Here is a 27,422-nt window from a genome sequence, read left to right on the forward strand (position 1 = left end):
ATCTCCTAGATGAATATATGTCGCGGGCGGGGAGGATGACGCTGCGCTCACCCACTGCTCGGGTCCGGCTGCTGCTGCTGCTTCGCCTGCTGCTCGGTGGTGGCTCGAGTGGTGGGCCGGATCCCGGGGACTCAAGCGGCGCTCCTCGCCCGTGAGTGAAAAGGGGAATGGTTTTGGGGATTTATTGTCCGTGACGCCACCCACGGTTGTGGTGAGGTTGTGACACCACCGCTGCTCTGGACGGGGATCCCGGGAGCGATGACAAGGAGCAGCTTGGATGTTGTTTTTCCCCTCCATGGGTAGGGGGGTTGGTTGTCCCGGGGCCCGGTGAGGGGAGGATGGCAGGCGGGTTATGGGGCCTGGTGAGGTGCAGGGTCGCGGGGGCAGCGCGGTGCCGCACGGCACAGTGGTACTCACTCAGCCAATGATGAATACAAAGTCTCCGGTAAAACAAACGGCTGGATGGACGGGTCCCACAGACAGCTGCGGTGGTTCTTCTCCCGGTAGGTTGGCGGTGACTGCCTTTCCCTGCACCTGTGTTGTGTTGTCGGTTCTGGTGGCTTCCCACCGGTAACCCGCTCCCCAGCTTGGATGGAGGCTGAGGGAGCCCCTTTTGCCCGCAGGCTCTGGCCCTGGGAACTGTAGCCTTGGCGGTGACTGTATTTTCCTTCACGGTTTGAGCTGTTGCCTTCAATCAGGTCTTCACTGCTGGGAAACCCCGGAGGTTCCCTTCGCTATTTAACCGGTTTTACGGCGACTCCAAGCCTGGTCGGGGTCCGTAGGCCCTGCCGAATGGTGCTGGCTTCTCTTCGCTCCCCGATCCGGTACCGGCGGTCCACCGCCTGTCCCCGGTCCTTACGGTTCACGTCAATCAGCCCATCCTGCAGACGGTCACCATCGTCTGCCAACCTTGCTGTATGTGCCCGGGCCACGCACCCGGACACGGCCAGTCTGCTCCTGTGAACTCCTCGGTGGGTGGGGCCAACCACCTGGCTCCACCCCCTGGTGTGGACATCAGCCCCTGGAGGGAGGCAACAAGAATTTTTGTTTGACCTAGATGTGCCTAGCCGGGGTGTGGGGTGTGTTGTTGTAGTACCTGTGATGTCCTGGCTTGTCCAGGGCGCCACATTCCCCCTTAGTAAAATGCAGACCGTCCGCGGGCTGCCCGTCCATCACCGGTTTTATTTTTGTTAACTGCAAAAGATAGAAAAACGGTAAAAACATGTAAAAATCACAACATTTCACAACGGTACAGCTTCTGCTCTTCTCCCACCCAAACAACCTGGCCCTGATGCTGCCCCTAAGAAGTGGGCAGCACCCCTTGACCCCAGTCCAGAACCAAGCTGCCCGAGCGGGTACTGTCTCTTTCAGGGGACCCGCGTCCATGGGGACCCCTGAACCCCCGGAGGATCGCCACTGGTTACGGTAGTGGCGGGCCTGGGCCATCCCTTTCCTCCAGGCCCATCCTCCAAATCAGCCTCTCCGGAGGCGGTAACGGTGTAAGCCAACAATTATTTACATTCCACTAGTTTGTGGTTGCCCTGCAAGTTCTCGGACTTGTCCGTAAGCAGTTCCTTATGCAACGGTTGCAGAAAGTCCCTACGGGGACTAGTCGCCGGCAACGGCCGGTTCAATCACGGTTCCAATCAGATAAACTTTGGTTGATCAATCTTATTATTCAAACACTTCTATCTGTACACTCAACACACAAACCCCCTTTTAAAGAGTAGTTTCCCGGTACCTAAGTGGGGGTCTACCTAGGTTGGGACGGGTGGACCTTCGGGGCCCGGTGTCAGTGGTGCCAGGCAGTGGGGCAGAGGGAACAACTAGTTCCTCCTCCCTGCTATCGTGTGGGGTAGGCGGAGGCGTAGGGGAGCTGGGTACAGGTACATCCCAGGGCACTGGCTCATGGTCAATAACTTCCATCACTTCCTCATCCACGGGTTGTGGGAACAGTATCACTGGAAGAATCACCACATCGTTCTGCGTAGGCCAGTGTGCCGGGAAATCACCCATCATGGTATGGATTACCTCTTTTTCTTTCTCCGCCGGTCTGGGAACCAGAGCTTCAGCTGCTACCCTCAATGGTGGTGGGCATTGCTTTAGATGGTCCCGGGAAACCGTGGCCAAAGTCCTCCCCTGGTCACGGCTGATCTGGTAGGCCTTCCCATTCTCCCATCCAGTGGGCTGTACTACATACGGGCTCTTTTCCCATTGATCATCCAGCTTGTGGGTCCTTCTTTTTTGCTTCAGCACTACATCCCCAGGCTGGAAGGGGCCGGCATGCGCCTTCTTGTTGAAACACTGCTCCTGCTGTCCCCGACTCCGGCACAAGTTCTTTTCAACATATTCCTGGACCTGTCGATACTGTGCTCTCCGAGTGTCCCATCCAGCTGTCAAAGGGAGTGCTTCTGGGGCTTCCAACCCCATTTCTAAGTCCACTGGTAGCCTGCCGAGGCGAGCCTTCATCAGGTATGCTGGAGTGCATTTCGTGGAGATGGAAGGGATGTTGTTATACATATCGACCAGGTCAGGCAGCTTCTCCGGCCACAGGTGCCGCTCTTCCAGCGATTAAGTCTTGAGGAGGCCCAGGACCAAGTGGTTCATCTTTTCGCACATGCCATTGGTTTGGGCATGGTAAGGCGTGGTCCGGATCTTCTTGCAGCTGTACAACTGGCAGAATTCCTGGAATACCTCTGCTTCAAAGGCCGAACCCTGGTCGGTAAGCACCCTCTCGGGGTACCCATGCGGTCGACATAAATAAGCCTGGAACGCTCTAGCGGCTTTACGGCCGGTTAGGTCCTTAACTGGGACAACCACCATGAACCTTGAGTAGTGGTCTACAATGGTCAGAGCGTAGGTGTACCCACTTCGGCTGGGGGTGAGCTTCACATGGTCAAGGGCAACCAGCTCCAGCGGTTGATGCGTAATGATCGGGTGTAGGGGTGTTTTCTGGCTGGCCTCGTCCTTCCTTCTCAATGCGCAGGGGCCGCATTCCCGGCACCAGGCCTCCACAGATTCCCGCATCCCACTCCTATAGAACCGCTCTCTCAACAACATCTCCAGCTTCTTCAACCCGAAGTGCCCAGCGCCATCATGGTATGCTTGCAAGACGGTGGGCATGTTAGCCTGGGGAATCACTAGCTGGCGAACCTTCTCGTGGGTCTTCACGTTAATCAGCTCACGATACAACTTCCCCTGATGTAGGTACAGCCGGGTCCATTCTCGCCACAGACGTTGGGCTTCGGCAGGGGCGGCAGGGTCTATCCCAGCAGAACCCTGTTCCACCAGCGTCTTGACCAGGAGGACAGCAGGTGCCTGGTCCTGAGCTTCTTGCCACTCCTGACTGGGCAGCGGGTCTAGGTTCACCCGTTGTTGATGGACATGCATCTTCTCGGTTAGCGGCCGGTGAAACGGAGGCAACTCGATCTCTTCGAGGTCGTCATCCTCTGGCCCCTCTTCCGACAGGTGGGGCATCCGGGAGAGTGCATCGGCATTAACGTTGGTACGGCCGGCCCGGTACTTGATGGTGACATTGTAGTTGGCTAACCTGGCCACCCTCCGCTGCTCCAATGCGCCCAGCTTGGCTGTATCTAGATGGGTCAGCGGATTATTGTCCGTGTAAGCGGTGAACTTGGCTGCTGCCAGGTAATGGCGGAACCGCTCGGTGATAGCCCAGACCAGTGCTAAGAGCTCAAGCTTAAAAGAGCTGTAGTTCTCAGGATTCCTCTGTCGGTCGGAGTTTTCGGCTAGCATAAGTGATCACCTTCTCTCTTCCGTCTTGGACCTGGGATAGAACAGCCCCCAAGCCCACATTGCTGGCATCGGTGTAGAGGATGAATGGGCGTCTGTAGTCGGGGTATGCTAGGATTTCCTCTCCAGTCAGAGCCGCTCTCAGTTGGCGGAAGGATTCTTCATGCTTTTCTTCCCACACCAATGGGGGTCCTAGGGGTCTACCACCCTTGGTCTGTCCCACGAGGAGGTCTTGCATGGGGGGCAGCCATCTTCGTGTATCCCTTAATGAAGCGACGGTAATATCCCACCAGGCCCAGGAACTGCCTCACCACCCTCACTGTGGTCGGTCGCGGCCAGTCTTGGATGGCAGTGATCTTCTCGGGGTCGGGGGCGACACCCTCCGCGCCCACCACATGTCTGAGGTACTGCACTCTGGGCTTCAGCAGATGACACTTTGAGGGTTTCAACTTCATCCCATACTTAGCAAGGGACGCGAACACCTCGGCTAGGTGCTCCAGGTGGGCTTCATACGTCTGTGAGTACACAATCACATCATCTAAGTACAGCAAGACGGTCTCGAAATTTAGGTGCCCCAGACAACATTCCATCAGCCATTGGAAGTTTCCGGGGGCATTGCACAGCCCGAACGGCATGCTGTTGAACTCAGAGTCCCATAGGAGTGGCGAAGGCCGTCTTCTCTCGGTCTTCAGGTGCCACGGCCACCTGCCAATACCCACTGGTGAGGTCAAGGATAGAGAAGTAGGTAGCGGTTCTCAGCGCGGCCAGGGACTCTTCAATACGGGGCAGAGGGTAAGCATCCTTATGCGTTTTCTGGTTAATCTTCCGGTAATCCACACACATCCGCATGGTGCCATCCTTCTTCTTAACCAGCACCAACGGGGCGGCCCAGGGACTACAGCTGTCCATAATAACCCCGCCTCCTTCATGTTCCTCAACATGTCTTTCGCGCATTGGTAGTGTGCAGGGGGGATAGGCCTGTATCTCTCTTTAATAGGGGGGTGTTCACCGGTAGGGATGTGGTGTTGGACCCCTTTAATCTGCCCAAAATCTAGAGGATGTTTGCTAAAAACTCGCTCATACTCCTGTACCACCCAATATACCCATTCCTTGTGATGTGTGGGGGTATCATCAGTGCCAACGTGTAGTTCTCGACACCACTCGTCTGACTTCCCCAGGGATGGGTGAGAACTGGCAGTATGCGGTGAGATCGGGGGAATGGCCTCATGGATGGTGTGGGGATCTAGAGTGAGCAACTTGGCAAGGGTAGCGTACTGGGGAAGCCTAACCTCTTCCTCCCCACAGTTCAACACCCTTACGGGCACTCTCCCTTTCTTGACGTCTACCACCCCTCGGGCGGCCATTACTGTGGGCCAGTGTTCGGAGGGCATGGGCTCTATCATGGCGGGGTAGTCTCGCCCTTGGGGCCCTACCGCTGCCCTACACCAAATCATCATCTCACTCCTGGGAGGCACAATCAAAGGGGCCGCATCAATCACTCTCACTCCTCCAATCTCTCCTCCAGTCGAGTTCACATGCTGGCGATACATCAGGGCCCGGATCTCACGCTGCACAGCTCTCTGTCGGCTCCCCGCCGCTGTGGCGGCCAGCTGCTGCAGTAGGGTTAGCACCTCACTCATACAGTGCTCCATCACGTTAGTCCCTAGCACTACTTTTGGGTTATGATCACTGGGTTCATTCATTATCACAATCAACCCCTGGTGTTGCAGTTCGGCTCGTCCCACAGTCATAGCCACTTGTTTGTACCCCACTTGGGTCAATGGGAGTCCATCAGCGGCAATCAGTGTCATGCTGCCATCTGGGGGGGCTAGCTCGTCCGTCCCCCAATACCGTTGATAGAGTGTATATGGTATGGTGGTTACCTGAGATTCAGTGTCCAGGAGAGCCATCAGCGGGATGCCGTCCACTGCCAGGGGGATGATGGGCCGGGCTCCGATGTACCGGTCCCGCCAGTCGGGGGGGGGGGGCAGTGGGTTCTACTCCTGAGGATTGGCCTGTGGCCCCAGGGGTTGCTCATTTAACGGACACCGTCGGGAGTAGTGGCCGGGCTTGCTGCACCTGTAACAAATCGGAGGTCCATACCGTGAGTCATTGGCCCTTCTCCGCTGCATCCAGGGGACATCCTCGGGGCTGTCGGCGAGCTGCATCTTCCCCGGGGGCTGAGACCTGGTCGGAGGCTGGAGTGCGGCGAGGATCTTGGCGAGGTCCCCATCCATGCGACGGACCTGGGCAGCCAGTTCCTCCATCATTCCGCTTGGGGCTGCAGGCACTGGAGGCATTGAAAGGGCAGGGGCCACCACGACAGGAGCCATCTCGGCTGGCCATGGGGCTGTCTCAGGGACTTCCGATGCTGGGGGCTGCAGCGCTTTAATGGCCCGATCCTTTAACACGGCAAAGTCCACATCAGGGTTTTCTATGGCCCACAGCCGGAGTTGTTTGCGGTCCTCCGAGGACCTCATCCCCTGTGCAAACTGCTCAACTAACATTTTGTTGCTGTCCGCATCATTAATGGTGTCTACCCGCTTTAGTGTGCGGAGGGCGGTTTGCAGACGCAAGGCGTAGTCCCGAATGCTATCCGCGGGCCGTTGCCGGCATTGATAAAACTGCATCCGCAGCTCGGCTTCGGTACGGGTCTCAAAGGCAGTCTGCAGCTTCTCAAAGATGGTGGCTACAGAGGACCGATCCCCCTCGGCCCAGGTCTCCGCCTCCTGCTCAGGCGCGCCGGTTAGCTGCCCCAGCACTACCGCTGCACGTTGCTTATCAATCAGGGGGTACAGTTCTAGTAGTGGGCTAAGCTTTTTCCGGAAGACCTGCAACGCGTCAGGTTTCCCATCGTACTGCGGCAGCCAGGTAGCTCTGGGCACATAGGGTAAGGAGAATGGCATCACCTGAGCGAGAGCTGGGACCGCGGCGCCCCCTGCCAGTGCGGCCGGGACCTGGGCGGGCCCATTCCCATCCGCGAGTGCCACTGCGGCTGCGACCGCCGCTCCTCCAGCGGCTCCGTCGGGCGCAGACATCTTGTTTCCGTCCCCCTTAGTCTTTTTCCGGCTCCTCCTCTACAGGGGTGGGGCTTCGGCTTTTGTGCCTCCACTGCTCGAGGAGACGCTCGAGCGGGGACTTTTCGCGCCCAAAATGGCGGCTTCTAAAATTTTTCGGCCGGACACCTCCGGCGGTCACAAGGCGCACCTCTACCAGACGACAGAGCGGTAAGATCCTGTTCGTGATGCCAAGTTGTCGCGGGCGGGGAGGATGACGCTGCGCTCACCCACTGCTCGGGTCTGGCTGCTGCTGCTGCTTCGCCTGCTGCTCGGTGGTGGCTCGAGTGGTGGGCCGGATCCCGGGGACTCAAGCGGCGCTCCTCGCCCGTGAGTGAAAAGGGGAATGGTTTTGGGGATTTGTTGTCCGTGACGACACCCACGGTTGTGGTGAGGTTGGGACACCACCGCTGCTCTGGACGGGGATCCCGGGAGCGATGACAGGGAGCAGCTTGGATGTTGTTTTTCCCCTCCGTGGGTAGGGGGGTTGGTTGTCCCGAGGCCCGGTGAGGGGAGGATGGCAGGCGGGTTATGGGGCCTGGTGAGGTGCAGGGTCGCGAGGGCAGCGCGGTGCCGCATGGCACAGTGGTACTCACTCAGCCAATGATGAATACAAAGTCTCCGGTAAAACAAACGGCTGGATGGATGGGTCCCACAGACGGCTGCGGTGGTTCTTCTCCCGGTCGGTTGGCGGTGACTGCCTTTCCCTGCACCTGTGTTGTGTTCTCGGTTCTAGTGGCTTCCCACCGGTAACCCGCTCCCCAGCTTCGATGGAGGCTGAGGGAGCCCCTTTTGGCTCTGGCCCTGGGAACTGTAGCCTTGGCGGTGACTGTATTTCCCTTCACGGTTTGAGCTGTTGCCTTCAATTGGGTCTTCACTGCTGGGAAACCCCTGAGGTTCCCTTCGCTAACGGATTTGACTGGTTTTACGGCGACTCCAAGCCTGGTCGGGGTCCGTAGGCACTGCCGAATGGTGCTGGCTTCTCTTCGCTCCCCGATCCGGTACCGGCGGGCCACCGCCCGTCCCCGGTCCTTACGGTTCACGTCAATCAGCCCCTCCTGCAGACGGTCACCACCGTCTGCCAACCTTGCTGTATGTGCCCGGGCCACGCACCCGGACACGGCCAGTCTGCTCCTCTACCACTTCACTCCTCAACTTCCAAAACTCATCTCAACTACTCTCCAAACTGAACTGAACTACTCTGACTTCCTTTTCCTGTCTCCAGGACTGTGAACTCCTCAGTGGGTGGGGCCAACCACCTGGCTCCACCCCCTGGTGTGGACATCAGCCCCTGGAGGGAGGCAACAAGGATTTTTGTTTGACCTAGATGTGCCTAGCCGGGGTGTGGGGTGTGTTGTTGTAGTACCTGTGGCGTCCTGGCTTGTCCAGGGCGCCACATATACCTTAATATAATGGTATGAAATAATACAGGTACATGCGTGTTATGGGCGATTCACAGATAATATGCAGTCCTCTGTAGCCGGATGTCACATTACAATAACATATATGGAAAATGGATCCACCACATTGAAGGTTTTTGAAATTCTTTAAAGTTAAAAGTGCAAAGTCCTTGCACTATTAGGCAACTATGTAATTTACCTCTCTGGACCCAACCTCCTTCAGTCCCGTGAAGCAAAGCTGTCCTTGCTAATAGCATGCGGTAATGCTCACTTTGGACTAGCGATGAAGCCATGTCGCTGGTCCGAACTGTCAATCTTCAGGAGAACACAGAAAACTAAAATACTCCTTTAAGTTTGCATTGTAAACAACATTCCTTCTAAACTTTGACAGCTGTTGAGCAGTGAATAAAACTGAGCAATGTTCCATCAGAGGTGGGCAACTGTCTGACACCCAGCAATTATCATGTACCAGTCCTATTCTTATTAAAAGGTTACTATGTGTAAAAATATCCCTAAGAGGAAAAAGACAGCTGTATGGCGAAAAGTTTGCAATTTAATATTTTTTCTAATGGAAATTTTTGTTCTGTACTTGTCACAAGGCCAGAACAATTTTTATTAATCTTCACACATTCATAGCCATAACAGTCATATTTTGTTTTCCATCAATGTTGTGTTTTGAGGTCTTGTTTTGTGAGACAACCTGTAATTTATTAAGACATTAACTTTCATTTTGAGATAAAAACAAAAAAAGTAAACAAAAAACCTTGTTCTATTTTTATTCATACCATTTACCAATCACCATAAATAATGTGTTTAATTTATTTTAAATGTTTTCATATTATATTAATATTAAAATCTTTAAAAATTCATATTGAATGTTAAAGGGAAGGTGTCATCCAAAAACCAAAAAAAATCAATAACTGAAAAAATGTAAAGTATTAATGTTTTAATGTTTTGTTTAGATATTATTATTTGTTTTTAATTGAGCAAAATATAAAAAAAATAAAAAATTTGATATTTTCCACTGTTAAACACTAGGGGCGCAGCTTCTGAAATCCTACAGAAATTCCTACTATAGAAATAGCCTGGATTACAGCTGCAGTAAAAGTGGGTGGAATCTGCTCTCCTGTTTGTGATGTCACCTCCCCCTCCCAACCTGGGTGTTTCCAAGGGATAACAGAGAATGAAATTTAGGATCACAGTGTGGAGCCATTTTGCTGGTGACCAGAAATGTCTAAAGTGTCGCCAAGGACAGCAGGAGTATCACACAGGATAGGATTAGATACACAGCTCAGCAGATGGTACCACATAGGACAGGATTAGATACACAGCTCAGCAGACAGTATCACACAGTATAGGATTAGCTACACGGCTCAGCAGGCAGTATCACACAGGATAGGATTAGATACCCAGCTCTGGAGACAGTATCACGCACAGAATAGGATTAGATACAGCTGAGCAGGCAGTATCACACAGGAGAGGATTAGATACACGGCATGGGGGGAAGCAGGGAATGTCATTGGAGACGGTAGCTGCGGCGGCGCGGGGAGGGGCACCAGTACTCACGCACTGCTCTGCATGCACGCCCGCAGCGGCTGCAGCAAGGAGAGTGGGGGGGTGTCACTGGAGCATTGGAGATGGTGGCGGCTGGGGGAGAGCAGCCGGTACTCACATGCTCTGCATGCACACGCACAAAAACACACACATCTCTGCTGCATGCACACCGGCAGCGGCGGGGGGGAGATCGGGGCTGGGTAGAGCAGGGGGAGGGGTTGTCATTGGAGACGGTAATGACAGGGGGAGGGGAGGCGGCCGGCGCCCCATACTCACACATCCCGGCATACGCTGTGAGCTGCACAATGATGGCGCTGATCTCCTTTCTCTGCTGTGATCTGGACAGCGCTCGAGGCGCGTCCAGGTCACAGCAGACACCTTCTCTAATGTTACTGAATGGGGTCGGAGCCCGACTATCAGAGCCTATGGTCAGGGGGCTGCCATAAAGGAGGTGAGTAACTGTCATTACAAACACCAAATTGAAGATGGCAGCCCCGAGTCCCTTCAAAAAAATTAGAATTAAATAAAATCTAAATAAGCAGTGATTTTAATTTTGTATTAAAAATACTTGATTTCATAATCACTATTATTAATACAAAAATAAAAAAACGCGACACCCTTCCTTTAATGTTTATCATAATTGTTTTCCACTTTTCTTTTTAATGGTAACTATGGAAAAGAAAAATCTCTGACATTTACTTTTCAACTATAATGTACTGGCATATAGAAAGAGGTATATCTGTATATGCCTACATTTTATGCTGGTACAGCACAAGGCTATTTAGATTTTTAGACTGAATAAATACTCTTCTCCCTTAGATAGCAATGCAGTCTGTGGCTGTTAATATTTCTGCCTCCCGTTAGTTTGAGTTGCAGGCACCAACTTTCAAAAGTAAGCTAGATATTAGTTAAAGTTTTAGAGTCGGGGCGTACATAGAAATAATGGGGCCCCATAGCAGAAGTTCTAATTGTCCCCCTCTAAAAAAAATAATATTCATCAGGCTCACACATGTACATTTCTCACAACTCTACAACCCTTACAAAGTAATTTTCCTCCTAATGAAATCCATAGATTCCCTTTTCATTGCACAAATAAAGTATGATGCCAACATAAGTGTTCCACAAGTATGATGTTCCCCCAGTGAATTCCTCTACAATATCCTCCATATACACAGCATGATGACCCTACTGTACTCCCCTCAACTACCTGGGCAAAGTATGGTGACCCCAGCACAGAATGATGCACAACTGTGAGCCCAACATATCCCTGAATACAGTATAATGGCCTCTACACCACTTCACACTGTATAAAGGCTCCCACCAACCCTCCAAATAGTATAATGGCCCCCACACAACCCTCCACAAAGTATGATGGACCCCCTCATAAACATATAAACAGTTGCTAGCGGCCAGGATAATGGTCCTCAAATAGACCTCTATAAAGTATATAGGCTCCCTTATAGTCCTCCAAATATTATAATTTTTGCACATCACCCTCTAAATAGTATATTTGCTAATTGGCCCCACATAGTCCTCCATATAGTATTACACACTCCCTATGGTCCTCCATATAAAATAATGCACCCATATAGTTCTCCATATAGTGCAATGCTGCCCATAATCCTATATATACAGTGATGAGCAAAAGGATAACAATGTATTGAAAATTTGACTTTCAGGCTATGTCCGCACGTTGCTTTTTTACCTGCTTTTTACCTGCTTTTTTGCTGCTTTTTCAACTGCAGCGTTTAATGCCAAAATGGTTGTGTTCTGCTTTTCAAGCAAAGTCTATGGGAATTTGGGTTTCTTGTCCGCACTTTGCAGTTCAAACTGCAGCCTTTTTGTTGCAGAATTTTGGTCAAAAACTCAGCTTTGCAGTGCAAAACCCAAATGGCAAAAACAATTGACATGTCAATTGTTTTTGCCATTTGGGTTTTGCACTGCAAAGCTGAGTTTTTGACCAAAATTCTGCAACAAAAAGGCTGCAGTTTGAACTGCATAGTGCGGACAAGAAACCCAAATTCCCATAGACTTTGCTTGAAAAGCAGAACACAACCATTTTGGCATTAAACGCTGCAGTTGAAAAAGCAGCAAAAAAGCAGGTAAAAAGCAACGTGCGGACATAGCCTCAGGCTCCAAGTTTCACGATCCACTACATCTTTGAGCATAACACTACCTTCACTTTATAGACAACCATCTTGGCTCTCTCATACATAAATTTGATTTGTAACTATTTAGCATGCAATTATGTTATGCTGTACTCTAGGATGTCCTAAAGCTACGGGTGTAACGTAGTACAGAGAAGATTCCTGAAACTACCTGAGAAGGTAGTTAGCAAATAACCACTAGAGGGCAGTAGAGTGGAGAATCCATATGAGCAGAGTATTCCTTAAGGGTATGTTCACACATCAGGTTTTTGCTGTGTGGCACAATCCAGCTCTGCGGGAAAAACGCATCCGTTTTTTTTTTTGCCGCCGGGTGAGGTTTTTCCTTATAGACTTGTAGACATAGGCCATATTGTGCCGCATGTACTTGCGTTTGATCCAGTTTTTGCCGGATGCGGCAAAAATCGTCACTCCGGCGGCTGCAGGGGATGCAGAGAGGAACGTTTTTTGCCAGCGGCAAAAAACTGCATAGCGCCGTGTGCGGCGCTGTGCGGCATGGTGCATAATGAAAGTCTATGCGTGCCGGATACGGTGGCATGCCTCAAACGCCGGAAGCATGTACCGGATTTGGTTTTTACTTCTGAGCATGATCAGAAGTGATATAAATTCATTGCTTGTCAGAAAATCAATCAATCACTCACTCTCTCTCAAACTCTCTCACTCACTGACTCACTCACTCACTCACTGACTCACTGACTCATTCACTCACTCTCACCCACTCACTGATCACCGATGCGGCGCTGCACGGCTGTCACAAAGCTCTGGCGGCTTCTCCTGATTTGAAAATGCCGGCCGCCCTTTATTCAATCTCGTATTCACTGCTTCCCCCGCCCACCGACGCCAATTATTGGTTGCAGTCAGACACGCCCCCACGCTGAGTGACAGCTGTCTCACTGCAACCAATCACAGCTGCCGGTGGGCGAGTCTATATCTTGCAGTAAAATAAATAAATAATTAAAAAAAACGGCGTGCAGTCCCCCCAATTTTGATACCAGCCAAGATAAAGCCACATGGCTGAAGGCTGGTATTCTCAGGATGGGAAACTCCACGTTATGGGGAGCCCCCCAGCCTAAAAATATCAGCCAGCAGCCGCCCGGAATTGCCGCATCCATTAGATGCGGCAGTCCCGGGATTCTACCCGGCTCATCCCGAATTGCCCTGGTGTGGTTGCAATCGGGGTAATAAGAGGTTAATCATGGCAAGTGTCTATGAGACACCCCCAATGATTAACCTGTAAGTGAAAGTAAAAAAGCACATACACCCAAAAAAAAACTTTATTTGGAATAAAGGACAAAAAAACACCTTCTTTCAGCATTTTATTAAAATCCCCAAATACCACCCCAGGTCCGACGTAATCCACAGAGCTCCCACGACGCTTTCAGCTCTGCTACATGAAGCTGACAGGAGTGGCAGTAGAACACGACCACTCTCTATCAGCTCCACGCAGCAACTGAAGTGAATCGCGCTGTCAGTGGTGATGTCACTGAGGTAGTGCAGGGGCGTGTGTGGTGATTATGTGTGCGGTATTGCCTACGTATGCGGTGATGATGCGTGCGGTAGTGCCTGCGTGTGCGGTGATCATGTGTGCGGTAGTGCCGGGGTGTGTGCGGTGATGATGCGTGCGGTAGTGCCGGGGTGTGTGCGGTGATGATGCGTGTGGTAGTGCCTGCGTGTGCGGTGATGATGCATGCGGTAGTGTGTGCATGTGCGGTGATAATGCGTGCGGTAGTGCCTGCGTGTGCAGTGATGGTGGGGGTGGTAGTGCCTGCGTGTGCGGTGATGATGGGGTCTCCCTCTCAGCATAAAAAAAAAAAGGATCCGTTTTTTTACCGGATCTGTCGCATCAGTTTTTACACAATCTGAGATGGATCCGTTGCATCAGGCACAAACCGGATTGTGCCTGATTGGAAAAAACTGATGTGTGAACTTACACAAACAGAGGTAATAGTTCTGGCATTGTACTGCATTAGGAGGAACCCAGGGCCAACTGCACCAGCATATCGTCTCACAAGGAGTCTGAGGTTCTAATGGCAGTCAGGCTAACTCTGGTGAGCACATGAAGGACTGTGCGGCCCTCGAAAGAAATACCACCCCACACCATCACTGACCCACTGCCAAACTGGTCATGCTGAAGGATGTTGCGGGCAGCAGATCGCTCTCCATGGCGTCTCCAGACTGTGTCACGTCTGTCACATGTGCATTGTGTGAACCAGCTTTCATCTGTGAAGATCACAGGGTGCAAGTGGCGAATTTGCCAATCCTGGTGTTCTGTGGCAAATGCCAAGCGTCCTGAACGGTGTTGGGCAGTTAGAACAACCACCATCTGTGGACGTCCAAATACAGTGATTAAATAACATCTCCAAAAACCAATTGTGCAATATTAACATTACAATACAGTGTTCAAATACCAAAACTACTGTATAGGGATTGAGTGGCATAACTAGAGTCCATTCCTAAATTCAATATATAAATTATTTTGAAAAACAAAGCAATAACATAATTTTATCAGCAATACTTCTAAATAACACAGAAATACAATTATTAAATGCTAAATATCTCCGTACTGTTACTGAACAAAGTCCACTAAATTAAGGGGTACTTTGCACGTTGCAACATCGCTAGCATCGGCTAGCGATGCCGAGCGCGATAGTACCTGCCCCCGTCGCACATGCGATATCTTTATGGAAACTAGAAAAGAGAAGCGCTGATAGGGTTTTACCAGATTACACATACGGTTTAGCATATATCAAAATACACTCACCGATTCAGGTTGTGAGAGGTCACAACCACCATAGATAGCATCAGATAATGGCGGCTGCAGCGGCCCCACGTGTTTGCAGATCAAAGTGGAGAAGGAGAAGGGGTTAAACCCGCGCAATCCGCCAGATAAATTCAGAGGAGATGTTGATAATTCAGAACATTCTTTTATTCCATGGGTCTACGCGTTTCAAGGTCTGTGACCTCTTCTTCAGGACCAGTAAATCAACACTCTTTTGAGTGTAAAATATGCCTTTAACCTCACACATTTGAGTATATATCTTTACAAAATGTCTGCATAAAAAGTGCAGGATACAAACGTAACTTCAGTGAGTGGCTCCAGAGTTACACGTATATATCAGCTACATACAATGATATTGGCTATATACAGATTTAAAAATCACCACATTGATGGATAATTAAAAATAATTGGATCAGTCAATCGTGGTGGGAAATCTCGCTGGGAGAAGAATTACACTTAAATATATAGCTAGAAACAAGCAGATCTCCTCCAGCTTCCCCACAACGCTCCGTGGAAGGATCAGGCCACGACGTCGCCCACAGTTCACACTTTCCATGGATTCAGGCTTTAAAAAGTTTTACATTTTAGAGTCCGGCCGGGCTCAATCCAGAGTAAAAATGGCTTCTTAGAAATAGCTCTGCAGTGATTCTCCCAGAATAGTTTCCAGCTGCTTGATTGTCTTCTGACACTGCTGCTCCACCTCTTCACATTCATCTTCCATGAGTTCTGCCAGGAATGGGATGGACTCCGGCAGCAGGACCATGTAGTTTTCCCGCAGTTTTTCCACCAGTTCAACAAGGACAAGTAATGCAGCAAAGCGAACCTTAGGAGACGAGTGTCGCATCTTTAGAAGTATCTGGTAGTTAAGTGGTTTCCACAGGGAGTCGTCCGCCATAGCAACAGAGAACTGAGCAATGCAAGGAACCAGGCTCTGGCCGACTCTCGTCTGGTACTTCTCTTCCCCTCCAAGCACATTTTCAATCTGATCCACCAGGGGCATCAGTAACGCCTCTGCTCGCTCCTTGCTGACAAAATGCTGAGTATCATATAGGAAGATTTTGTGTAGACAGTTGAGTACAAACTCCAGAAGGACGCAACTTTTCTCACTAGTGTCGCCATCAGATCCAAAAAAGTCTTCATCTGTTTTCATGGTATTGGTCTGGTTTAATATCTCAGCAAAAGGCTTAACAAGGTGACCAGCAAACAAGGTAAAAAGTCCTTTCAGCTTGTCAGCAATGCAATCAGCCAAGCGGCAGAAGGTGAGGAGTCGGTCCTTTGAGGATCCTTCGGTTTTAGACCAGTCGAAAAGCTTAAAGAAAAGTGGCCTAAAAGTGGCTTCTGAGAGCTTCATGACCATGATGATGAAACAATTGACGATATGGCCTTCTGTGGTGCTTAATTCTTCCAGATCACTCTCGGGATGTTCTGCTCTGTAATCCAGAGCTTTCAGGAAGAACATGGTCAGTTCAGACTGATGAGATACCAGCTGCTGCTTCTCCATTGTCGCAATGTGTTCCCTTAGTATGTCCATTAGAGATCGAAGGCATTTTTCCTGCCGTGTGTCCAGAAGGTGACAATAGCATTTGGTGACCGCAGGGAGGAGGACTCTGGCCGCTAGTTTTGTTGCTAAAGTTGTTTTTAAAGCGCTGATCCTGATCGAAAGCTGAGACGCAGGTCCGACTTTGACAGCAATCTTATCCAGACGGGTTACCTGGAGCAGGGCGTCTTGTAGGTATGGACTAAGGAAGTGCGGGAGAGTCTCCACAACTTTCTGGGTAGCAGTTACTGTGCTCAGAAGATGAATCTCACTAGTCAGCAACTCCTTCCGATGTTTCAGGGTAGTGAGGAGAGCTGGCACCAGTCTGGGCAGCTGTGGAATAGCGAGGGCCTTGATCGTGCTGACAATTTCAGAGTGTTGATTTACTGGTCCTGAAGAAGAGGTCACAGACCTTGAAACGCGTAGACCCATGGAATAAAAGAATGTTCTGAATTATCAACATCTCCTCTGAATTTATCTGGCGGATTGCGCGGGTTTAACCCCTTCTCCTTCTCCACTTTGACATGCGATATCTTGTGATAGCTGCCGTAGCAAACATTATCGCTATGGCAGCTTCACACACACTTACCTGCCCTGCGACGTCGCTCTGGCCGGTGACCCGCCTCCTTCCTAAGGGAGAGGGTCGTGCGGCATCACAGCGACATCACACGGCAGGCGGCCAATAGAAGCGAAGGGGCGGAGATGAGTGGGACGTAAACATCCCGCCCACCTCCTTCCTTCCGCATAGCTGGTGGAGGCAGGTAAGGAGATGTTCCTCGCTCCTGCGGCTTCACACACAGCGATGTGTGCTGCCACAGGAACGAGGAACAACATCATATCTCCTATTAGTGCGACATTATGGAAATGACCGACGCTACACAGATCACCGATTTTCGACGCTTTTGCGATCGATTATCGGCGCATCTAGGCTTTACACGTTGTGAAGTCGTTACCGGTGCCGGATGTGCGTCACTTTCGATTTGACCCCAACGATATCGCAGTAGCGATGTTGCAGCGTGAAAAGTACCCCTAAGACCAATGCACCAATAATACCATATACCACCACATCCATGATCACATATTATCATACTAATCATTAATAAAAAAAAACATAGTATACGAACACTAAATTTACCCCCCATATAATGTCTGTATAGTTGAATGTATCAGTGTATACAGTACAGGTAATTCTACAGTCTCATCAATGACATCTTCAATTGAAGTAATTAATTTTCTCTTTTCTTCTTCATCTGGTGCAGATCATTAGGACTTATTTCAGGCACAACTCATTTCTGCAAAATGTAATAAACAGACATCTATGGCTTATCACTTCTAAAACACCCTCCCCACTTTTTCCCAAAATCTACAGTAACAATAACTACTTTTTGTCCTGCAGTAACACTATCCACAAGAATAAAATACAGTAATGATATCCCTTACATGTCCAGCATACATTAGTAATGCTTATGTCCCCTTTATGCTCAAACACAGTGGAATTACCCCCAATTACCATAGAACCAAAAACAATAGTATTGCTTACTTATTATGCATCACACATGTGTAACATCCCGGTTTGTGGCCCCAGATATAATAATAATATTCCCCTTTATGACATCATACATTAACCCCTTCACAACCTATGACATATTTTCATCATTATTTGTAGTGTCCCTTGATTTGATGTAGGCTTCCATGGTGACCCAACATCTTTCCCTGCACATGACAGCTGATCTGCAGGGGGATTGGAGATCTGTCTGTGGCTTCTAACTAGTTAAATCCTGCTGTGAATCTCATGATGTCATTAATGGTTCTGATGGGTTGTCTTGACAGCCAGAGGGTCAGCTGATGACCTCTATGTCCGTCATGGTGATCTTCCTGCGAGCTGGCATTCTTAGGAAGTCATCATTTTTGCTGTACAGACCAGTGCTGAGGTGTACCGCCCCCGTGACAGCAGCCGGGCTGCTTGAAGGATCCGCGGGGGCTCGAGGGGTCTCAGGACCCGGGGGGCGTGCGGCCACTCGAATAAAAAGGGGGGGGGGAGTATTTACACGGGACTGTTTGATTAAAGTTTATGATGCCACCCATGGTGTGTGGTAAGATGGAGTACTACCGCTGCGATTGGGAGTACCCGGTGGTGATGGTGTAGGCAGCTAGGTGTTTTAACCCCTCCACGGGTAGGGGGAATGCCCCGGGACTCGGTGATGGTGACGGGGAGGTGCCGTTGGGATGGTAAGGGTCACTTCTGTACTCACTCAGTCCAATAACGCTGACACCGACAACTGTGGTAAACCAAAGTTCTTGACACCGCTGCTGCTGGGAGGGAGCACACCTGGATCCCGTGCCCATTGGTGTTAATGGTTAGTTTGTGATCTTTACCTTGGCACCTAGTTTTCTGGTTGGCCCCTTAAGTATAAAACTGATCGGGTCCCACTCACCAGTATGGCTAACTGGGTGAGCTTGCTCTCAGGGTTCACGCTTGGGATTTTCTGGACCATGTAGTGGGAGAGTCCTATTCCCCTCGTGCTAGTTCCACGATTTTAGAGCGGGTGGAGAACGGATCTTGAAGGCTCCGACCTCGTCGGGTAAGTTGTCAGGACGCCTGAAGCTACTTCCTGATCAGGGTCCACGTACCCCGTCATGCCCTGGCCCCTGCCCGGTGATGGCACAAGGCCGCCAGCTGTCCTCCTCGACAGTCCGTGCCATTTGTCATGATCCCCTGCGACCAGGGTCCAGTTCCTACCAGGCCCAGACCAACGTCTGTCACCTAGTAGTCCAAGGAGCCCAGCTCCTGACCTCTCCTCTCGAGAGTCACTGCACAACTGACTGTCTCCTGACACTCCTGACCCTCCCCTTTAACAGGTCATCCACTGGTGTGTCTGATGGGTGTGGTGCAGAGTGTTCCTAGGATTTTGGTTAGCTTGTTCTTGGCAACACCAAAGGTTAGGGACCCGTAACCAAGGAGGAGGTGCATATTGTACAGAAGAGAAGATTGCATAATACCCTGTGACGTCCTGATAGGCCAGGGTGTCACAGATGCTCTGCTGTGTATAGCAGAAGCAAGTGAATAATCACAGCTTCAAGTCCCTTAAAGGGACTAATAATGACAAACTTCCTGTGAACACCTGCTGCTAGCCGGCATTCACAGGAGATCATGATTTCTGCTATACAGAGCGGTGCTGATGCCCTGGTCTGTACAGCACAATCAATCATACAATCACAGCTTCAAGTTCCCTAAAGGTGTAAGTAAATATAATTAATAGTGATGAGCGAGTACTAAAAAGCTCGGGTGCTCGAAGCTCGGGCCGAGCCTCCCAAGATACTCGTGTACTCGGCCCGAGCAACGAGCCCAATGTTATCCTATGGGAGACCCGAGTATTTTTGTGAAATGACCCCCCGGCAGCATGGAGAAACCCTAAAAATGTCACAAAAGTCTCAGAAGAGTGCTCAAATGACATGGCAACAGCATGGGGAAGACCCCTTGAAGCATTTATCACTGAAAAGTCACAGCTGTGAACAATTTTGTCCGCGTTTTACGCCATTTTTACGGACTCACCAGAAAACCTTCCAAAATGACCCCAAAATGATTTTTCATGGCGGAAATGTTAAGGGCACATACCCAATAGTGAGATAGAGCTGGTGTATGTTACTTTTTGAGATTAATACATGAAACATTTTACGTGAAAACATTGTGTGGCACTCCGATGTCCCTGAGAAGAGACGTACATGAAGGCCTCTTGAGTCTAATGTGCCCATTTTGAGGAAGTGAGTCTTTGTAGTATTTTCCTTTGCCAGGGCAGTCCAAAATTGTGAGGTTCACCAATGCCCCTGCATACAGACGTGCATGAGGGCCTGTAAACCTGAAGTGCCCATTGTAAGGAAGTGGGTCTATTGTAGTATAGTCCTTAGGCAGGGCAGCCAAAAATTGGGAGGCTCCACGTTGTCCCTGGATAGAGACGTGCATGAGGGCCTGTAAACCTGAAGTGCCCATTGGAAGGAAGTGGGTCTATTGTAGTATAGCCCTTAGGCAGGGCAGCCAAAAATTGGGAGGCTCCACGTTGTCCCTGGATAGAGACGTGCATGAGGGCCTGTAAACCTGAAGTGCCCATTGGAAGGAAGTGGGTCTATTGTAGTATAGCCCTTAGGCAGGGCAGCCAAAAATTGGGAGGCTCCACGTTGTCCCTGGATAGAGACGTGCATGAGGGCCTCAAAACATTAAGTGTCCATTGTCAGGAAGTGGGTGTATTATAGTATAGCCCTTAGGCAGGGCAGCCAAAAATTGGTAGGCTCCACGTTGTCCCTGGGTAGAGACGTGCATGAGGGCATCAAAACATTAAGTGTCCATTGTCAGGAAGTGGGTGTATTATAGTATAGCCTTTAGGCAGGGCAGCCAAAAATTGGGAGGCTCCACGTTGTCCCTGGATAGAGACGTGCATGAGGGCCTGTAAACCTGAAGTGCCCATTGGAAGGAAGTGGGTCTATTGTAGTATAGCCCTTAGGCAGGGCAGCCAAAAATTGGGAGGCTCCACGTTGTCCCTGGATAGAGACGTGCATGAGGGCCTGTAAACCTGAAGTGCCCATTGGAAGGAAGTGGGTCTATTGTAGTATAGCCCTTAGGCAGGGCAGCCAAAAATTGGGAGGCTCCACGTTGTCCCTGGATAGAGACGTGCATGAGGGCCTCAAAACATTAAGTGTCCATTGTCAGGAAGTGGGTGTATTATAGTATAGCCCTTAGGCAGGGCAGCCAAAAATTGGGAGGCTCCACGTTGTCCCTGGGTAGAGACGTGCATGAGGGCCTCAAAACATTAAGTGTCCATTGTAAGGAAGTGGGTCTATTGTAGTATAGCCCTTAGGCAGGGCAGCCAAAAATTGGGAGGCTCCACGTTGTCCCTGGGTAGAGACGTGCATGAGGGCCTCAAAACATTAAGTGTCCATTGTCAGGAAGTGGGTGTATTATAGTATAGCCCTTAGGCAGGGCAGCCAAAAATTGGGAGGCTCCACGTTGTCCCTGGGTAGAGACGTGCATGAGGGCCTCAAAACATTGTTCCCATTGCAAAGGAGCGGGTCTCCTGTCGTTGTAATGTCCATTCTGCAAAGAATGGGCGAAAAAATTTACCACTGGGGGTATACCTGAAACAAAGGCCTAAGTATTGCAATTTGTAACGGTCATCATCATGGTGGCGCATGAGGAGAAGGAGGAGCAGTCCAGCGATTATCCAAAGTCCAGAAGTGTGTACCCATGGGTGAGTGGAGGTACATGGCAAACTTTAAATTCCGCTCTCATTTGCTGGTGGTGTGGTGAAGTCTGGCCCAATCCAACCCTTGTTCATCTTGATCAGAGTCAGCCTGTCAGCATTTTCAGTTGACAGGCGGGTGCGTTTATCTGTAATGATTCCACCTGCGGCACTAAAAACACGCTCTGACAAAACGCTAGCAGCAGGGCAGGCCAGGACTTCCAAGGCGTAGAGAGCCAATTCATGCCACGTGTCCAGCTTGGATACCCAATAATTGTAAGGCACAGAGGAATGTCGGAGTACAGTTGTTCGATCTGCAAGGTACTCCTTCAGCATCTGGGCAAACTTAGGATTTCTTGTGGCACTACCCCGCACCTCAGGGGCTGTGGTACGTGAGGGGCTGAGAAAACTGTCCCACATCTTAAAGACTGTTCCCCTACCTCTGGCGGATTGGACTTGTGCCTCTCTCGGCTGTACGCCTCGGTTGTCCACTGATTCATGACCTATGCCGCTAGCGTTTTGTGAGGGGAATGCTTTGCCTACTTCCGTGACTATGGCCTTCCGGAACTGCTGCATTTTGGTTGACCTCTCCTCCACGGGAATAAGAGACAAAAAGTTCTCCTTGTAGCGTGGGTCTAACAGTGTTACCAACCAGTAATGATTGTCGGCCAAGATGTTCTTAACGCGAGGGTCACGAGACAGGCAGCTTACCATAAAGTCAGCCATGTGCGCCAGACTCTTAACAGCCAGGACTTCAGTAGCCTGACCAACAAGATGACTGAACATGCTGTCCTCCTCCTCCTCCTCCTCCTCATCTACCCTGTCCTCTGGCCAGCCACGCTGAACTGAGGATATGACTGGTGTGCATGTCATATCCTCAATTTGGCCGGAGAGTTGCTCCATGTCTTCATCCTCCTCCTCGTCATAGTCCTCCACTGCACGTTGTGATGAGACGAGGCTGGGCTGTGTGTTATCATCACCCACACCCACTACTGTTTCTTGCTGCCACTCATCGCGCTCCGCCTGCAATGCATCATGTTTGTTTTTCAGCAGAGACCGTTTTAGAAGGCAGAGTAGCGGTATGGTGACGCTAATAATGGCGTCATCACCACTCACCATCTTGGTGGAGTCCTCAAAGTTTTGGAGGATGGTACATAGGTCTGACATCCATCTCCACTCCTCAGGTGTTATGTGTGGAGTTTGACCCATTTCCCGACGGCTTAGGTGATGCAGGTACTCAACAACTGGCCTCTTCTGCTCACATATCCTGACCAACATGTGCAGAGTTGAATTCCAACGCGTGGGGACATCACACACCAGTCTGTGAGCCGGAAGATGCAAACTGCACTGAAAGCTGGCAAGGCCGGCTGAAGCAGTAGGTGACTTTCGAAAATGTGCAGACAGGCGGCGAACTTTTACCAGCGGATCAGACAGCTCTGGGTATGACTTTAGAAACCGCTGAACCACGAGGTTGAGCACATGGGCCACGCATGGAACATGTGTCAGCTGGCCTCGCCTCAAAGCCGCCACCAGGTTCCGGCCATTGTCACACACGACCTTTCCTGGCTTTAGGTTCAGAGGTGTGAGCCAGTGATCTGCCTGCTGTTTCAGAGCTGTCCACAGCTCTTCTGCATAGTGGGGTTTGTCACCTATGCAGATTAGCTTCAGCACAGCCTGTTGCCGCTTCGCCGAGGCAGTGCTGCAGTGCTTCCAGCTTGTGACTGGTGTGGAGGGTACAGTGGATGAGGATGCGCAGGAGGAGGAGGAGGCTGAAGAGCATGACATTCCGGAGCTGTAGAGTGTGGGTGAAACACTGACTGAGGTAGGGCCTGCAAACCTTGGTGTGGGAAGGACGTGTTCCGTCCCTCGCTCAGACTGGGTCCCAGCTTCCACAATATTAACCCAGTGTGCCGTCAACGAGATGTAGCGGCCTTGCCCACAAGCACTTGTCCACGTGTCTGTGGTTAGGTGGACCTTGGGTGAAACAGCGTTGTTCAGGGCACGTGTGATGTTTTGTGACACGTGGTTATGCAACGCGGGGACGGCACACCGGGAGAAATAGTGGCGGCTGGGGACCGAGTAACGTGGGACAGCTGCCGCCATCAGATCGCGGAATGCTTCTGTCTCCACCAGCCTAAAAGGCAACATTTCCAGCGCAAGCAGTCGCGAAATGTTAGCATTTAGAACTGTGGCATGTGGGGTGTTGGCAGTGTATTTGCGCCTGCGTTCAAAGGTTTGCTGAATGGATAACTGAACGCTGCGCTGGGACAAGGACGTGCTTGATGATGGTGTTCTTTCTGCGTAGGCAACTGCAGGTGCAGGAGTGGAGGAGGCTTGTTCGCAGGCAGCATGGACAGGGGATTGGCTCGCATGCACAACCAGCGAAGACGTAGCAGTGACATCAGCAAGCACTGCTCCTCGACTCTGTTGTACTTCCCACAAAGTCGGGTGCTTGGCTGACATGTGCCTGATCATGCTGGTGGTGGTCAGGCTGCTAGTTTTGGTACCCCTGCTGATGCTGGCACGGCAGGTGTTGCAAATGGCCTTTTTTGAATCATCTGGATCCAACTTAAAAAACTGCCAGACTCGGGAAGACCTAACATTTGTACAGGCACCTTGTGTCGTCGTGTTATTCCGGGGAACGGTTGCCTGACTTCTGCCTGGGGCCACCACCCTGCTTCTTACTGCCTGTTGTGATGCTACGCCTCCCTCCCCCTGTGCACTGCTGTCCTCGCTCTGCATATCCTCCTGCCAGGTTGGGTCAGTTACTGGATCATCCACCACGTCGTCTTCCTCTTCCGCACCCTGCTCCTCCTCCTGACTTCCTGACAATTGTGTCTCATCATCGTCCACCACTTGTTGAGACACGTTGCCAACTTCGTGAGAACGTGGCTGCTCAAATATTTGGCCATCTGTACAGACGATCTCCTCATGACCCACTTCAATATGAGCTGGCGAGAGGCCAGAATGTGTGAATGGAAACGTGAACAGCTCTTCCGAGTGTCCAAGTGTGGGATCATTAATGTCCGAGGAGGACGTGTACTCAGCCTGGTGGTAGGAAGGAGGATCAGGTTCAGAAATGTGCAGTGCAGTATCACGGCTACTGACACTTGACCGTGTGGAAGACAGAGTGTTTGTGGTGGTGCCAATCTGACTGGAAGCATTATCTGCTATCCAACTAACAACCTGTTGACACTGGTCTTGGTTCAAGAGCGGTGTACTGCTGCGGTCCCCAAGAATTTGGGACAGGACGTGCGAGCGACTAGATGTGGCCCTTTGTTGTGGCGAAATTAGAGCTTGCCCACGACCTCGGCCTCTGCCTGCACCACCATCACGTCCACTTCCTTGTTCCTTGCCAATGCCCTTGCGCATTTTGCAATGCTGTGCACTGCTGACGTGTATATTCACTACTTGTGCGTTATATCAAAGTTTGTGGAAATTGCACACAAGTGCACCTGTACGCTGCCACCAACAGGCACACACGTGCGGTTTTAAAAACCAAGCACGGACGCAATAAGAACCTAACAGGTTTTTTTCAATTACAGACAAGTCAGACACTATCTGGACTGTTTTACACTGTGTACACCAGCCCCAGATATGATGAAGGCTGGTATACGGTCACCACTACCCTGCCTGCCTGCCTGCCTGTATACTGGTACAATAGTCCTGACAAGGACTCTTCTGGTCACTAGCCTGTATTCAGACCTGGCTATACCCTGCCTGTATATAGCAACAATAGTCCTGAGAAGGACTCTGCTACTGTACTCCGACCTGGCTATACCCTGCCTGCCTGTATACAACTAGAATAGTCCTGAGAAGGACTTTTGGTCACACTGTTTGCAGCCCTGCAACTGAAAAAGCTATAAAGGGCCGCAAAGCTTTCCCTGAATCAGCGACACTCTCCCTGCACTGACTGTCTGGATAGCTGTGAGCAGAGCACAGCGCGCCGGCCGGTATAAAGGCTCGGTCACGCTGTGCAGGCCGGCCAATCACTGCAATTCCACAACTAACAGGGCTGTGGCATTGCAGTGGTCTGCCAGCCAATCCCTGCATGAGGGCTGGCTCTCAAAAGAGCGCCAACATGCAGAAATGAAGACCACGAGTACAGCACGAGTATCGCGAGATTACTCGGTCCCCGCCGAGCAGCCCGAGTACAGCGATACTCGTGCGAGTACCGAGTAGTTACAAGCATGCTCGCTCATCACTAATAATTAAAGGTTATTAAAAAAATGTTTTTAAAGATTAGAAGAAAAAAAATCCCAAATGTTCAAATCACCCGCCTTTTTGCCCCATTGAAAATAAAACAATTGACATAAAAATACACATATTTGGTATGGCTGCATTCAGAAATGTCTGACCTATTAAAATAAAAATAAATTAATCTGATTGGTACACAGTGTAACAAAAAAAAATAAATAAAAACGCCAGAAAAAGGTTTGTTTGGCCATGGCAAGATTGCAATAAAAAGAAATAACAAGCGATCAAAACATTGTAACTACCCCAAGATGGTATAATTAAAAACATGACCTCAAGATGCAAAAAATAAGCCATCACACAGCCCCAGATGCTGAAAAATTTGAACATTACAGATCTCGGAAAATGTTAACAAAAGCAACTTTTGTTTTAAAAATGTCTGATTTTTTTTCACCATTTAAATAAAACAAAATTAGACACGTTTGGTATCTACTTACTCGTACTTAGCTGGGGAATCATACTGCCAAGTTAAATAAAAAAACTCCCCAAAAACTGTGGAATTGCGCTTTCTTCATAACACAGGCAGCAATTTATCAAGACAGGATTGATGAATAGTCTATTGGAGCAAGATGCACCAAATTTGTTAAGAGGCATGAATCTCTTAATTAATTAAATCTATGAGCTGCTGTATGCGAGTGTTAGAAATATGCTATAGCTGTGTATTCTATTTGAGACTGATCTCCCTGACGACGCAGTTCATACAGTACTCTGTGTAATATTCCAAAGAAAGCGAAACGTACGTCGGGGTCAATTTGCTTGCTAGGAGGGGGTTTTATTTGACTGTCAGACATATGCTGGACACAGTTTTTGAGATTGGCACTTGCACTTTAAACATAAAATTGTTACAGAGACTTTTAATCTCACTTGCCTGATCTAGTCTGTTCATGTCTACAGTATATATAATGCCTGATTATTTACCCCCTCTCTAGATACACTATTTAAACAGCCATTTTTTTTATTGTGTATATGCATAAGGATCACATAGTCATTTTTTTGTCCTATTTTTATGTATTTCCTCTCATGTATATCTCCAGTTGATAAATGTAAATGTTAGCTTTTTGATAAATAAATTTATATTTGCATGGTATACTCCTTCTCCTACAGTTACTAACATGTTTATGGAGTTTATGCATTCCCGCTGGCATATTTAATTATGTGGACAACAGTCCTAACCAGAATGGTGGCAGTGGATTTTTTGCTAATAAGCTGTGTATTCAAGTACATTTTTTGCCATAAGTTAGACCATTTTTGTGGCGTAAATTACAATAACTTTATTGGCTCGATCATGATGACCACACTAGTATCATTAGGTTCCAACTAGTATTTAGAAAGTTAGCAAGATTAAAATAAAAGTGCCAAAAGGTGCACATTCTCTGAGCAGCTCAATTGCAAAAATGTTATGTAGTATCCCAAAACACTGAAATTCAGCTCTCAAATAACACTACAAAACAGAAAACTTGGAAAAGATTCTCACAGTACTTCAATAAAAAAAATACATTCCCCTAAAAATTGCAAATTAGCTTCTATAAAAAGTAGACTACTGAAACCATAATAATAATTACGTATCCCAATGATACTGCCATACCGCATCAAAACAACAAATCCATATAAGACCTGAAAAACAATGCAATCTTAGGGTGTCTTTAGAAAATGACTTCAGGTGCAAGGATGCAGCTTAACAAATGCAGTCTTC

The 27,422-nt window shown here is 49.6% G+C and overlaps 1 protein-coding gene across 1 annotated transcript; it reads right to left on the bottom strand.

Moving 5' to 3' along the window:
* Positions 1–14,940: 14,940 nt before the first annotated feature.
* LOC142289691 (HEAT repeat-containing protein 1-like) lies at positions 14,941–16,676 on the bottom strand. Its single transcript, XM_075333619.1, has one exon. It carries the CDS (start codon positions 16,674–16,676, stop codon positions 15,333–15,335), a length of 1,344 nt encoding a protein of 447 aa, XP_075189734.1. The 3' UTR covers positions 14,941–15,332.
* Between the last annotated feature and the right edge of the window lie 10,746 nt (positions 16,677–27,422).

The sequence above is a fragment of the Anomaloglossus baeobatrachus genome, chromosome 2 (genome assembly GCF_048569485.1).
Source record: "Anomaloglossus baeobatrachus isolate aAnoBae1 chromosome 2, aAnoBae1.hap1, whole genome shotgun sequence".
In the NCBI taxonomy this organism is placed as follows: domain Eukaryota; kingdom Metazoa; phylum Chordata; class Amphibia; order Anura; family Aromobatidae; genus Anomaloglossus; species Anomaloglossus baeobatrachus.

Bases quoted from the DNA above. Each gene is read 5' to 3' on its own strand.
- LOC142289691 (XM_075333619.1), bottom strand. From the start codon at position 16,676: ATGGGTCTACGCGTTTCAAGGTCTGTGACCTCTTCTTCAGGACCAGTA.